Consider the following 13,948-nt stretch of genomic DNA (forward strand, 5'->3'; position numbering starts at 1 on the left):
GACTCATTTTCACATCCTTCTGGTTTCTAAAGCATGATAGTGGAGGATTGAGTGTAACATGCACACTACTTGCACATCGTTTTGAATATAGCTCAAATGTGGTGTTTTTGCATTCAAGTCAATGTGGTTTTATCCTTTAATCTGGGAAAGACTCCTTGGTTACATGATCCTCTTTTCTGTCTTTTATCTACAGGAACCTCAAAGAGGACAAAACAGTTTGGGACGTTCCCCGGGAATTACGTGAAGGAGGCCAAACTGTAACGTTAATCTGGCTGTAACACATGGTCGCCTGTCAAGCTTGGGAAGTCACTACTATCTTGCATGGCTGTTGGGTAGCGTAGTCCTTTTGTCTGGGAAAGTGTTTGGTTGGTCCTGAGGTATGTCAAACTGCACGAGGGAGGCGAATACAGAGACCGCTCGCTGCCCAAACCTCAGCACGCCCAACACCTTGACAACGCTTCACACACTCTCCTTGACAGAATCCGGTCTGTCTCCACGTGAGGAATTCCTCTGTGACAACCTAACTCAAAGTAGCGTCTATTGTGCAGATGATAGCTTCCATCCTGTCCATGTCTTCTAGAGTACATAAGTGTTTACGTAGCACCTCAGTGGGGAGGCGGGCAGCAGAGCGCTGTGCGGGTTAACGAGTGGTTATTTTTACCTGAACGGGACCTGGGAGGATTCACAGCGGGGTTTTTTAACGAGATGTGTGGTTGGAGCTGTTTGGCGCGAGCTACCTTTCAGGACCAGAGGGGTTCATCACGATTAGCGAAGTGCGAAGCAAACCAAGGGAAAACCTTCAGTGTTAACAGACGTTAAAGTGAATGTGGCGGTCCGTTCCTTCCGTCTTTGGTCATGTAGCGCACATCCTCTATCTTGCTGGATTTTTGTGCCTCTTCCGCTTAGTAGCTCGCGCTAGACGCCTTGCACTTACCTTCCTGTTTGGTCTTTGAGAGATATAACATAACAAGATTTTAATAGATTAATCACAAAAAAAAGATATTTCATGTTTAAAGTGAAGCCAACACGGTGTCTCAGAATATAATCATCATTTTTAATAGCATATTGAGATTTTAATCATGCCCCTACTGACAATATTCTATGTCTTTTTGTGTAAATGTGTACAGAAAACTTTTAAGAGGCCTTACAAATATGGCTCCATATTTTCATATGTAATGTCGACAATTTGGGTTATAAGCTACGTGGAATGATAGAAATGAGAAGCATGAGCACAACGTGCACAAAGGTTGACAGATCAAATCGGAGCTTGAAACACGACCGGCCATCGCCTCAACATTTCGCCGCCTTTAGCTTAAAGCATTAGTAGCGATGACAGTCTGCTCTTTGAGCCTTAATCGCTCCCTACGGAAGATCGCTTTGAATTATCTTTTATTATCGGAAGCCCTCTCACCGAGCTCCGTCAGATCCTGTAACAGAGACGCCCCTCCGCGCACACGGGTCCAAAGACGATCGCTATAGTTTGTTCTCGGCATCTTCATCAGATTCCTCGCTGTCATCAACCGGCGCACTGTGCTCATCAATCCTTTGCAGGGCTCGTCTTAGGACGGAGTAGCTCTCGCTGCTTGTTGCGACCTGCTCGGACTGGCTGTGTGTGGGGAAATCACTGGGGAAGTAACGTTTATTCCAGGTGCACTAGTGTGACTATCTGATCCTCCACGTAGCCGGATCCTTTGCCCCAATCCACACATTTCTAATCAAATGGTGCCAGACCATCATCGGGCCTACCTGTTAGCAGGACTCTTTATGAGTGCACAGAATCAGTAACACAACGTCAAGTATTAGAAGAAAGACTTACTACTAGCAGTGTACATTTTCTGTAACTTTGTCTTCTCAATGTGTTTGCTACAGCCGTGCAGTGATGATAAACATTTGTGGTTTGAAGCTGTAAGTGGCTGCCACATAAGTCATGTATGAAGTTTAATAACTAACTAAATGCATTCTTGCAACAAAAATCAGTAGCAGTGTTTCATCTTTTTTTCTGACTTTCCCTTCTGACTGCCTTCTTTTTGCCAACATATCTGATAAGGAATGTTTCAAGATAGCACGCCATATTATGGGTTTGCCTGTGTAGCACTGATATGATATTCAGGTGTTTGTTACACCACAAAAGCACGTTTTCCCCTCCACTGCTGGCTAAGATTATGTTTTGCTCCGCCTGGCATGTCGGTTGGACCTGAAGGCTCGTCCAACACTGATGTGTTTCCCTGACAGAACAAAAGATTTGCTCCACCTCGCACACACCACACGGTGGACAAATAAACACAATCGACACGACTCAACCCATATTGTTCCTGTGATATTGTGCATACACCACAGGAACTATGAATGTACGAATGTATGAATGCGGTGCGACGCACCAGCAATGTGTAAAAAAACAAAAACACGTGTCAGTGTTTTCACCTTGAATGAACATGCAGACTACAGCGAGCCACAAGAAGGATTGTAAATATGTAAAATAAGAAATAGACTGCGAGTGGCGGGACGTCCGTCACTCGCAGCGCTTTATTTACCTGAAGGATCTTTGTGGCAAAGCACAGAGCGGAGCGTTACTGAGCACAGGGAGTTTGAAGCATATGAACATTACGCTGCCATTTGTGACGATCATAATGCCTTATGTTAGATGCAAAATTGTGCCTCATTTTCATTTAGTTTTCTTTTTTTGGGGTGGGAGGGGAGGGGGGGGGACTGCGATCATTATCGTGTACCCGTGACATATTTAATGTAACCATTATTCATAATCTCTATGATGGGAGAACATGTGTCAGTTATTGTGCAAAAGTGTGACTCAATGCTTTAACATAATGATTTAACAATCATGAGAAAGGAGTCGCTTGACGAGACACACAACCTGCAACATGTTTGTTTGTTTGTTTGCTTCAATTTGCAGTGCTGTTACATTGATAATATTAAAATAAAGATACTATACACTGCTGTGACTTCGGTATTATGCAATATTTAATAAACCGTTTGAACCATTTGGTGTGTTTAGCGATTCTACTTCTAGCAACAGCCTGAATGGCAGCTGAGTTTGAGCTGTGAGCCCATTTGCCGTGTGAATGTTGGTGTTTTATGAGCTAATAGCTACATAAACTTTCTTAAGGGCTCATTCTCAGTCGCCACAAAATCATGAGTGCATGCACATGTGCCGTTGGTCTCTGGGTTTCTGAACTGAATGAGGATCTTTTTTTCAAGCGTTAAAGAGGATCACTTAGGTTTATATAAATATTTGGGTGAACAAATTTGTTTGTACAGCCTTTAACAATCAGGAACAGATGCGTTTTTCTCTTGACTTGATCTGAAACTTCACTTCAAGGGGCCCAAGGCCTGCTGAGGATCCATGAAGGTTCCACCATAGATGACATGTTTCATGGGGTCAGTCTACCAGGAGCTTTTACCTCCTCTGCTTCCAGCACAGATCCTCTGGCTGGAATTCAAGCTTTGGGAGCGGCACATTCCACATCCTGGGATTTAGCTCTACCATAAATGGTAAGCTCGCATACAACACGGTGACGTACCGGCAGGCCGACATCCCTCGAACACACCCTGAGCAGGACATGAAGAGGAACCACTCTGCTCGACTTCCAGACGGTCCCGCTGAGGGGGAAGCTTCAGTCAAAATGGTGATCAGAGGTCGTCTATTAAGAGCATCGACGAGCCACCATGTGATTCGCTATTCAGATAGAATAGTGAAAGGGTTCTTACCGGTTTTACTGTCCACGGCAGACTTGGAATGATTTGTGTGAGTGAGCACAGAGGAGTGTCCATTACAAAAACAATGGGTAAAGTGTAGGTGTCTCGAGATATCCATCCATCAGGACACAATAAGCATAATGTTGTATGTTATTGTTCTTGTTGTCAGTAAATCTCAAGAAAAGACTGAAATCAAAAATGCATTATAGTCCCTCACTTTGTCACTTCCCTCTCCTGTCTGTGGCACTCAGCTCCAATACCACACATGGATAATGTTAAATATTAAAGTTACTTTGAGGAACTTTCAACGAGTCTAAATATAATACTGATCTTGCTGTATCACCTCCATTTAAACCAGAGCAGATCTGGCTTTGCTGGGGCCTCGGACCTGCAGCTGGTGCTCTGGAGGTAGGGTCTCTGAGCTCTGCCTGAGCTCTGCCGGTCCCAGCTGGACTCTAAAAACAACACCACACTGCTGGAGAACCAGAACCAGGATCAACTGATGTAGACTGATGGATTCTGCTTAAGTAAAAGGAGAGCTTTTCTTAAGAGATTCTGGTGCTTGGAAACCCGAGTGACACTTCATATCAACAGAAGTTTTAGGATGTTTGCTTTAAAGTGTGCCCCAAATGCAAATTATGAAAAGAACAAATCAAAATGGTTCTAAGCTGGGGACAGTAGTTTTTAACAAATTCCAATAAAACAGGATTCGACTGTATTGCAAATGTATTGGGCTCTATCTTCAGATGCACTTCCATGAATGAAAATAAAATGTATTGTATTTGTATATATTTACAGCAACAGGACTGTGGGACTGACAAAAAAATTGCAAACCAGTGCAAATCATTTATCTGCTTTTTAATTTTGTTTTTGGTCTTTTAATCAAAACTTTGTACACATCGTATGATTGTGGTTAGGTCCCATCGTTAGTTGTCCACGTCAAAATCCCCTTTTTCCCCTGTTAGCGTGGTCACCTTCCCCGACAAATATTACCGAGTGATACCTTTTCTCAATAAACGATCTTTGGGTCTCTCGTTTATCAGCGAGGAAACTTCTTAATCTATTCGCCCAATTGTAACCTGAAGGCCCACCCACTCCTCTGGTGCCGACTCCTGCCTATCGATCCCGGCACACGTCACATGCAGCAGGAAGTGACCCGGTGGTCGGACAGAGAGTCTTAAACACGGTACCAGTCAACTGCCTCAGAGACAACACCGTCATGCCTCTGCGGGTTGTAATGCCGGGTCCCGGGCCCTGGGGGTTCAGGCTGGTCGGGGGAAAGGACTTCGAGCAGCCGCTGACTATTTCCCGGGTAAGGTGCTCGCGTGCGCGGCCGCATCAGTGTGACCGCACCTGGTGCCCGCGAGGCTTTCTGCTAGTTAACTCTACGTTAACTTTACGTTAGTTTAACCTAGTTCAACGTTAACCGATCGAACTTTGTTACAGTGTTTGTGTAGTTACGTTACTTTCAGCCACTGACAAGAATATTGAATGTTTTTATTAATACTAATGCGACCTTTTTCCATTTAACGATGTCAATTTGAAGCTCGACATTGCGCTTTATTTGGTGACGTTTTAACGTCTTGTCTTACTGTAAACTTAACGTTACGTTTGACGATAAAAGAAAACTTCGGAGTATCCCAGTATTTCCTCATGTTTGCAGAGTTAATTATTTACCTCGGCTGCAACATCTAATGTCTTATAGTCCTAACTTCAAATTTAAATATATACATATATGGGCGGCTTTTTCATGTATTCTGAACTATCCTTGTGTCCCTGCTCCAATCACCTGGCAGCATTTGCAGCGCGTTCTGTTACTCTACGGCGGCCCGGTGGGGCCAAACAGAACTGCAAAGCTTTTTTCGGCATCACGCTCGTGTTAACTCTGTAATGCATTAAAATATGACCCTCCACTGTGTACTTTGTGTACCACTGCGTGGCGGCAGTCCTATAAATGTTATGTTAAAACAGTTATCGGTCTTGCACAGATTCTCTGTCTGCCACCAAGCCGTTATCCTCCAGAGTGAGTGCCCCACCTCACCCCGTGTTTACTGTAAATACTGACCTGTGTTGAAGGTCAGAGTTAAAACAACACCGCAGGAGCGTTAAGCTCCTCTCAGACATGAAGTTATATCTGACTATACCAATGGCGTGTTTTCCATGTAGCCCTGATTCACGTTGTTTGCATTGTGCTGGATAAACATGCTTTCAAAACTCCATTTAAAGTGTCTTTCTTGTGCCGCAGGTGACCCCAGCGAGTAAAGCCGCTCAGGCCAACCTGTGCATCGGGGACATGATCTTGGCCATCGACGGAGAGCCGACGGAGGGCATGACTCATTTGGAGGCGCAGAACAAGATCAAGGGGTGCATAGAGGAGATGGTGCTCTCTGTAGACAGGTAGGCTGTAGCACACATCTACAGATCGTCTGACCCGCATAGCCTGCAGCCCGGAGACGGCTGAGTAATACGAGACAGCTGGAATCTGCTCCAGTTGTTGGGGGGGGGGTGTTTATTCATGGCTTAAAGGACATGACTTCCTTTTGTGCTGACATCAAGTTGTTGTCTTTTTTTAAGTACTATTTTCAGCACTGTTCAATAATATTCACAAAGGCTTCTGGTCCTCCCTCTGCTCCGCAGGTCAGAAAGCAAAATGTGGTCCCCGCTTTCGTCCGAGGAAGGGAGGACACATCCGTACAAGATGAATCTTGCATCGGAGCCTAAGGTGTGTGTGTGTGTGTGTGTTATCTAAACACCACAGGGGGTGGAGCTTTTTAAAAAATGACCTCACCTCTCTTTTTTTAGCTGTGAGAGTGGACTCCTTCCAGGTAGCTGCACAGTCTGCACCCATAAAGCCTTGGGTTGAGCTTTTACGTTTTTTTATTTTTTTTATTCTCTCATTCTTCACGCTGCCAACGATGAAGTCATTGTTTACTACCCAACAGGAAGTTTCCTAGGAGACGGTAGTTTATCAGCCAAACTCTGACGCAAGCTTCAGTTCCTGCCTGCTGACTGGAAAGTTGCGGCCAGTGTGAATTCATGTAGGAAACGGTGTCCCGGGTCTGTGTGTGCGCTTCACAGAATGTTGTGCATTTTTCTCTTACACACACACTCAGACACACAATGGCACACTTTCCAACAGCACTTCTGGATTTTCACTTTAATGTGTGGTCACTGTTTTATTACTTTGAGCCTTCCGCTCTGTACTTTTTGGCCTTTTCCGTGCGAGTGATGCAACATTCTTTGAGTGTTTATTTGCTACCAGACATTTGCGCGGTATTTCTTGGATTTAATTGTCATACGCTTGAAGCATGAGCTATATTTGGAGGCATTTCCGTGCTCTCACTGATGCATGAGCTGGATTCGGTTGTATTTCTGTGGCATGCCAGGGCCATAATGTGCTGCAATTAAGTCAGAATCCACAGTCGTGCAGTATCCTGCTGATTCTTGTGTGGCTTTGACTCAAACTAGGAGCAATTAGAGAAGCAAATGAGACGTTTTCAGTTGAACAATATTTTACTTATTATTGAATCAATATTTATCACCAAAAGTTGGGTGTTTTCAGAGAGTGAGTGAGATTATTAACTGTCAGAATAATTATCAGCAGTTTTTAACATCTGCAGGCTCATGGTTTTTCAAATTAAAATCCCGTTCATCTGAAGGCGTCAAGAATTGTGACCACCATTGCACCGAGGTTTCACAACGTGTGTTGCATGTTTCAGATGGCGTGCAAGTTATTTCACATCTCCTTTCCTTTCACTGCCTTCACGCCTGGCCACTCCCTAAAAGACCTGCCGGTACGATCTCTCTGCAGGAGGTGAGGCACATCGGCTCCACCCACAACAGGAGCGCTCTGCCGTTCGCTGGGTTCGGCTCCAAGGTGGTGACCAACCAGTACAACAGCCCCTCCGCTCTGTACTCCTCAGACAACATCAAGGACTTCAACTCGGCCGTGGACGAAGTCCAAACCCTCGCCGCTGCCAACGAGCCCCACAACAAGTAAAGTGACACCACGCTACAGCAGGCCGCATCCCAAGGGAGGGGCAGGGGCGCTGTTAATGTTGAGACAGAGACTAAAGCAAAAAGAAAAGCCTCCACCCACAATGCAACGTCATTGCTTGAGTGTTATAGATGTCAGTCAGTGTGGGAGTTGCGCTCTGGGGGCTGTAGTGGTACTGCAGAGAAGTTCAGGGACTAAATGAATCTACCTTTTGAGTCACTGCCTCATTATAACAACAATATGTTTGCTTTTGAATCGCACGCATCTTTTTTGTATGTTTTGGTATCAACTGCTAAATGGTGCTTTCCTAGCTGTTAAGTACGGTTCCTTCGCTGTGACAACATAACTTCACTTCCACATAACAGGTCAAGGTCTAACGACATGCTTTTAGCAACAGATTTATCTACCGTGACGCAACCACTTATTTTTAACATTGACACTACCTAGCTGTACCTACTGCTCCACACTGAGAGCATTGATGAAGCAGCTGTGTGTAAATGTTTAAAGGAGTAAAGTCTCCCTCTGTGTTCGATGGCTTGGTTCCACGTCGTAGGAAGCCTGTCGCTTTGCGCTGATTAGACAGTTTAATCTAGCAGCAGATCCACCAGTGCCAAAGTCCTTTGCATCAGTTTGCTCAGCAGGCATCAAGATGCAAGGAGGTCTTGTCCCCAACTGCTTGGTGATTCATGCCTTTACAAGTACCAGTAATGTGGAAGAGATGAGGTATTTACTCGGCTATCAGCAAATAAAGGTAGTACTTAAAAGTACAACTGTGAAAATAAACAATTCTTAGGAGAGCAATGGTCATACAATTTGTTTGACTTCTCCAGCCGTGTACCACAAAAGGTGGTTGCTATGTGTTTCCTGAGGATGTGTTGGCCCCCTGCAGACATATTGTGATGAACCCACTTCCTTCGTAGAGCTCCATCAGATCTTTCTCAGTCGGGCAAGCGTCCGCCCGTCGCAGCAGACTCTGAGGTTTACAAGATGCTGCAGGAGAACCAGGAGTCTGTCGAGCCGCCGCGGCAGTCCGCTTCATTCAAAGTGCTGCAGGAGATCCTGGAGACGGGTACGGGGTCCTCCATTTACAATGTACCACTTGAGGTCAGATTAGAGCTGACTGGAATGTGACGTATGTTGAGATGTTTGTGTCTGTGCGCGTAGGTGACCCTGATAAGCCGTCGGGGTTCAGGAGTGTGAAACCGCCCGCCACAAAGGTGGGATCATCTGTAGGGAACACGGAGAAGTTGCCCACCTGTGACAAATGTGGTTCGGGGATCGTGTAAGTATTCTGTTTCCAGGGTCACATGTGTCATTTCGCAGCACTGAAGTCTAAAAGTCATGCATTGCTTCATCTGAACAAAGTATCTGCCCTGATTCACTGATCACCTTCCACATTGGGACAGAATATCGTGATGCACCACAAAGTGCGAAAGAGTGTTTGTCAGACTTTGTCTCCACCTTGTGGCTGAATTTAGTAAAGCCCGAGGGCGAGGTCTCTTTGCTGCTGTCACAAACAAACTTGTGTTTTATCCATTTTTCACTTGGTTTGAGCTGACTGCACTCTTATGGGTTTTTGTAGTTAGTTGTGACGGATGTTTTCTAGTTTACATCCACTTACTGACAGAGCTTCAATATAACAGAATAAAGAAAGGCCTTGTTCTTTTGCGATGAGATGTCCAGTAAGCGTATAAAGGTGTGTCATAATTTGAATCGGCTCATCATCCCGTGTCTGGATAAATGAAACGTGGTCGCTGTGACTTTTCCTCTTCAGGGGGATGGTGGTGAAGCTGAGGGACAAGTTCCGTCACCCCGAGTGCTACACCTGTACGCACTGCAACGTCAACCTGAAACAGAAGGGACATTTCTTTGTGGAAGAGCAGATTTTTTGTGAGAAGCACGCACGCGAGCGAGTGACTCCGCCAGAGGGCTACGACGTGGTCACCGTCTTCCCCAAGTAGAGCACCGCCTCGGACGGCACGCCATTGTAGGACGCCGTGACATCATCCAGGACTTTCCGACTTCCAAGGCTTGCTAATCCTGAGACCCTTAAGTGGGCTTCTCTTGCATACTGCTTCAGTACAGTCATTGGTAGGCAAGACACATCTGTGTAAATGTTTTTTGCACGTTGACTTTGGCATCTGCAAAAGGAAGTTGATTGATTTGATACTATGAAATGATGCCATTCATTTATTCTCTCCCTAAATAGTTTTTTTTTTTTTCATTTGTCAGCTGATGAACAAAGACAAATATCACATGAACACATGTTCAGTGTGTTCTCTTGAATTGTAAAAACAAAGGAAAGCCACACCTTTTTACCCCATGATACATGTTTTCTACTGTTTTATTCATTAAATAGACCTAAAAAAAACATTTCAATATCATTACCAAAATAAATATTTTTAGCTTAAACCAATGGTTGTCGTCCTCCATGATTGTGCTGGTACTGATTGGAAATGCTTTGTCAAAAAAGTAAGTGCAACCTGGTCGTGAAATGTGTTTTTAAACTCACTTTTCGTCTCTTCGCAATGATTTTAATCACATTTAGTTTAAGTGCTTTTAAAAACTCAATGTACACTGAAGGTAGAAAATGCTGCAACACTGGTCTATCTGGAAGTGCACCATATTTTAAGGTCTGACCTCAGAGCAGCGCAGCTGCTTCTTTCCCTCCTAAAAACTCCTAAAAAGTTAAAAGCACCACGTGTTTTGGGGGTCATGTTCCCCGCGGACGGACTTGAGATAAAAGGTCACGGGGATGACCCCGGAGGCCTCTCTCGAGAACATCTTACTCCTGTGACGAGCGAACATGTAACAGTCCGTCGAGTCACACGCGGCTGACGGAGCGCGCGTGGCCCCGGCGGGTGACACCGTGTCCCGCACGGCAGCGGAGCCCTGCGACGGCAGGTACTGCGGCGCGTGCGCGTGCTGTTCGGCCATGCGCAGAGTCTCGCTCAGAGCCCAGATGTAGTTGTGGGCGAAGCGCAGCGTCTCGATCTTGGTCATCTTGGCGTCCTGCGGCAGCGCCGGAAGGACCGTCCGCAGCGCCTCCAGCGCGGAGTTCAGGTTGTGCATCCTCGAGCGCTCTCGGTCGTTGGCCTTCATTCTGCGCCTGCCCCGCTGTCTGCTCTTGGGCCCGATGTCCATCATTGAGGAGGTGTCCAGGAGCTTTCGTGGCACGTGTTCAGCGGTGTCCCCGGCCTCGCTCGCGCGGCTTCGACCGGGAGGAGCGCACCCGCAGAGCGTCACCGCATCGCTGGATGCGCGCGGGTCATTCGGAGCGCACGGCACTTTAGGAGACATCCTGTGCGATGGGAACCGAATTGAAATCAAATTGCTGATGCATAGCCACAAACAGATGAAATATCATTTGGCCAAACACTCTTGAGTTTACAATTAACCGTTTTCCCAGTTTTTTTCAAACCAAACTTTTGAAAGCGTTTTAGTCGACTCTTTTTCGATGAGCGTCATGTTATGAAGGGATTTCACTCTTAAACACAAAAAACGGCATTTGTTATCTCAAAGTTGTTTAACAAGCAACTGGACATCAAGACAATCTATCTTTAAAAGTCCAAATATATCCCATGGGATGGCCATATTTGCCCTTACCTGACAGGTGATGCTTGGATACGGAGACAGCCAGTCGTCCTTGTTAATCCTCTCTTGGAGCTGGAGGCAGCGGGCGCTGTATGTGCAGCTGACAGTGAGGGATGGGTGCGCATCCCTGCGACTTTATATGGCCTTTATCTTATCTTTTTGCCCGGTGGACGCCTGAATCAACAGCGCCTGTCAAAGGGCCAATCAGCTTCCAGGCAGCGCGTCCTTCACCCTCTCCCCCTCTCAGAGGTCTTCTTACTACTCCATTTCTTTGTGTGATCTTTGTTATTTGTGTGGTGCATTAACATATGTAGGTAACCAGGATGAAAGTAGCCAAATTATATTTTTAAGAACTAACCTTGTACTTTTTCTTAGCTTTCCCCAAACATCTGCTTTTAAAATGAGCAATTAGGATCAGTGCAGGTCTTAAGATGCTTCTTTGATAATCTGAAAGTAAAATGTTCACTGTTTCTTATAAAATATTCCCACAGAGCAATACGTGCTGAACGTCCGGGTGGAATTACCCCGACACGAGGTTTATAAACCTTATTTTTACGCATAGAATACTGAATGACCTGGTACACGAATGTGGATGGTAAGTGTTGATCTGGAACCTCTCATGCCCGTCACTGCTGGGCACATTGCGTGCAGTAACAACGTCTCCGTGTTAATAAACAGACGCCGGAAGGGTAACCAACGGAACTGGTTCTGGAATCTTGCGCACAAAGGCTTTGGAGAAATATTTAACACATCACTATATTTCTCTCCAGAACGAAATATTTAACTACGACCTGTACATTTGCATTTGTAAGTGTAACACACATCTATCATTAAGGATACCTGCAATGCGACATTTTACGCACTCGAAATATTGGTACATATGGATGTTGGGAAGAATTAACTTCTTCTAAAATGTACGTCATATGCACCACTGCACTTAAAACTGAGGTAGAAACAACAGAAGCTCCACAGTTTATTCCAAATAAAATGCTTAGTAGTAAATATACTGTTGCGTATTTTTGGTTGTGCGCATATCACATGACCTGGGATCAAATAGTTTTAAGCTGCTCGTAAGTTGGTCCTTGCGTGACTGTTGCTAAAATATATTTTAAGGAGTCACTTATTCCAGTTTTTGCTCAGACAAAATCATCAGAATCGAAAGAACTGACACATGCAATATATAAAATGTATACAAACATTTGGTCAAAGATTTAGAGCGCAAAGCTCCGGTAGTTGGACATGGACAATTACGCATGGGACCACCTAAAGTAGAGTACTCGAGAGGGAGAAATCTTTTGTGTGAACTGATAGGACAAAGGGTCCTGTCTTGTGTGACAAGAATAAAAGCCCGATTTCTTCGGTAATGGGAGCCTACACGTGTGCGCTATGACATCTCCAAAACATATCCATTATCGCCACAACTCGGTGGCGCATTAGATTAACTCTACTTTTGGAGAGTAAAATATAAGTAAAATGTGTCAAACACACGACACGTTTCAGCCCTGGTGGGGAGTGGGGGGTGAGGAGGAGAGAGGGGGAGTGTGGCAGAGCTCAACCAGGATTTACAATTGCCAACAAAGGGATTTAAAAAAATAGCTCTCCTTAACTTTGTCTAAATATGTATTTTGGAAACAATCTGATAACCATATGCTTTCAATAAACTGGACAAATACACCGGTGAGATATGAGATTGTGCCTTGCTGTTATAAAAGGCACGAAAGTCTAAAGTAAACTGAATAATACCACTTTACAAATATCCATTGATGCCAATCCATTTTCGGATACCATGGACAGGTGTGAGGTTTGAAGTTGTCAGTCTCTCTTTTTATCAGTGTGCCGTATAGTGTCCTGCTTGTTATGCAAAGTGAAGGCAAACATAAGCGCCCAGTTGCTGTGGAAATAGCAGATATCGGAGTAGACTTGGTACGAAAACTGATTTAACAATATTTAACAATAAACTGAGCAAGCTCCGGAGCAGGTGATACCTGCCCGATGCTGCTGATTAATAGTTCCCCAACTGCTTCACTTTACAGTCTCTTTCATTATTTATTAAACGAAATCTATTTATTATTATTTTAGCAAACAGAGGTACCAGGTGGGGCTTTATTTTCGTCTTCAGCTTTTTGTTTGAAGGACGTTTTGAGGGGGCAATCAAAGTCCAACAACTCGCTGACCAGATTGTTGCCATCGCGAACCAGCAGCGAAGCCTTTCAATGTGCCCCCCTTCCTCTTCTTTTTTCCTGGCAAAGAGCTGCCGGGTGGGAAAAAAAGAAGAAGGAAACTTCTTCAAGATAGAAAAAACATCTTAAAAACATTTAATTGCAACCCGGATGCCATATGTACACCTCTTGTGAAACCCCTCAACAATGTGACTGCCTTTTAGAAAGTATGGAGTGCGTCTTTGGAGACGTGTGCGCTTTTGGAGAGGTGCGCGCATCGTGACCAGAATGACCCCGAACACACTTTACACAAGAAGTGATTCACTTTTAATGTGCTTTGGAGTTCCCTTTCACGGGCAAAGCATTGTACCTCTTACCTCAGCTTTAGAAGACAGTGTACACCAATTACAGCGGAATAGCTGTCCTATGGACACAGTTTGTCTTTTAGAAAAGACGTGAAGCAGGCTGCGGCAGCAAGTCGCCCTCT

The 13,948-nt window shown here is 44.9% G+C and overlaps 3 protein-coding genes across 14 annotated transcripts in view; 2 read left to right on the top strand and 1 right to left on the bottom strand.

The window, feature by feature from the left end:
* LOC119214646 (sorbin and SH3 domain-containing protein 1) overlaps positions 1-2,998 on the top strand; it is a 35,262-nt gene extending 32,264 nt beyond the window's left edge. For all 12 annotated transcript variants that reach the window (XM_062566687.1, XM_062566686.1, XM_062566693.1 and 9 more), the window contains one exon: positions 194-2,998. In XM_062566687.1, the coding sequence (XP_062422671.1) occupies positions 194-261 (68 nt within the window). In that variant the 3' untranslated portion in view covers positions 262-2,998. The remainder of the gene's footprint in view (positions 1-193) is intronic.
* A 1,787-nt stretch (positions 2,999-4,785) lies between these two features.
* pdlim1 (PDZ and LIM domain 1 (elfin)) lies at positions 4,786-10,120 on the top strand. Its single transcript, XM_037466337.2, has 7 exons — positions 4,786-5,023; positions 5,957-6,108; positions 6,349-6,433; positions 7,523-7,707; positions 8,629-8,777; positions 8,873-8,990; positions 9,483-10,120. Exons 1-7 carry the CDS (start codon positions 4,931-4,933, stop codon positions 9,667-9,669), a joined length of 969 nt encoding a protein of 322 aa, XP_037322234.2. The 5' UTR covers positions 4,786-4,930; the 3' UTR covers positions 9,670-10,120.
* A 276-nt stretch (positions 10,121-10,396) lies between these two features.
* On the bottom strand, positions 10,397-11,008 carry neurog3 (neurogenin 3). Its single transcript, XM_062566720.1, has one exon. The coding sequence runs from the start codon at positions 11,006-11,008 to the stop codon at positions 10,397-10,399; it is 612 nt and encodes a 203-aa protein (XP_062422704.1).
* Between the last annotated feature and the right edge of the window lie 2,940 nt (positions 11,009-13,948).

The sequence above is a fragment of the Pungitius pungitius genome, chromosome 13, assembly GCF_949316345.1.
Source record: "Pungitius pungitius chromosome 13, fPunPun2.1, whole genome shotgun sequence".
Classification (NCBI taxonomy): Eukaryota; Metazoa; Chordata; class Actinopteri; order Perciformes; family Gasterosteidae; genus Pungitius; species Pungitius pungitius.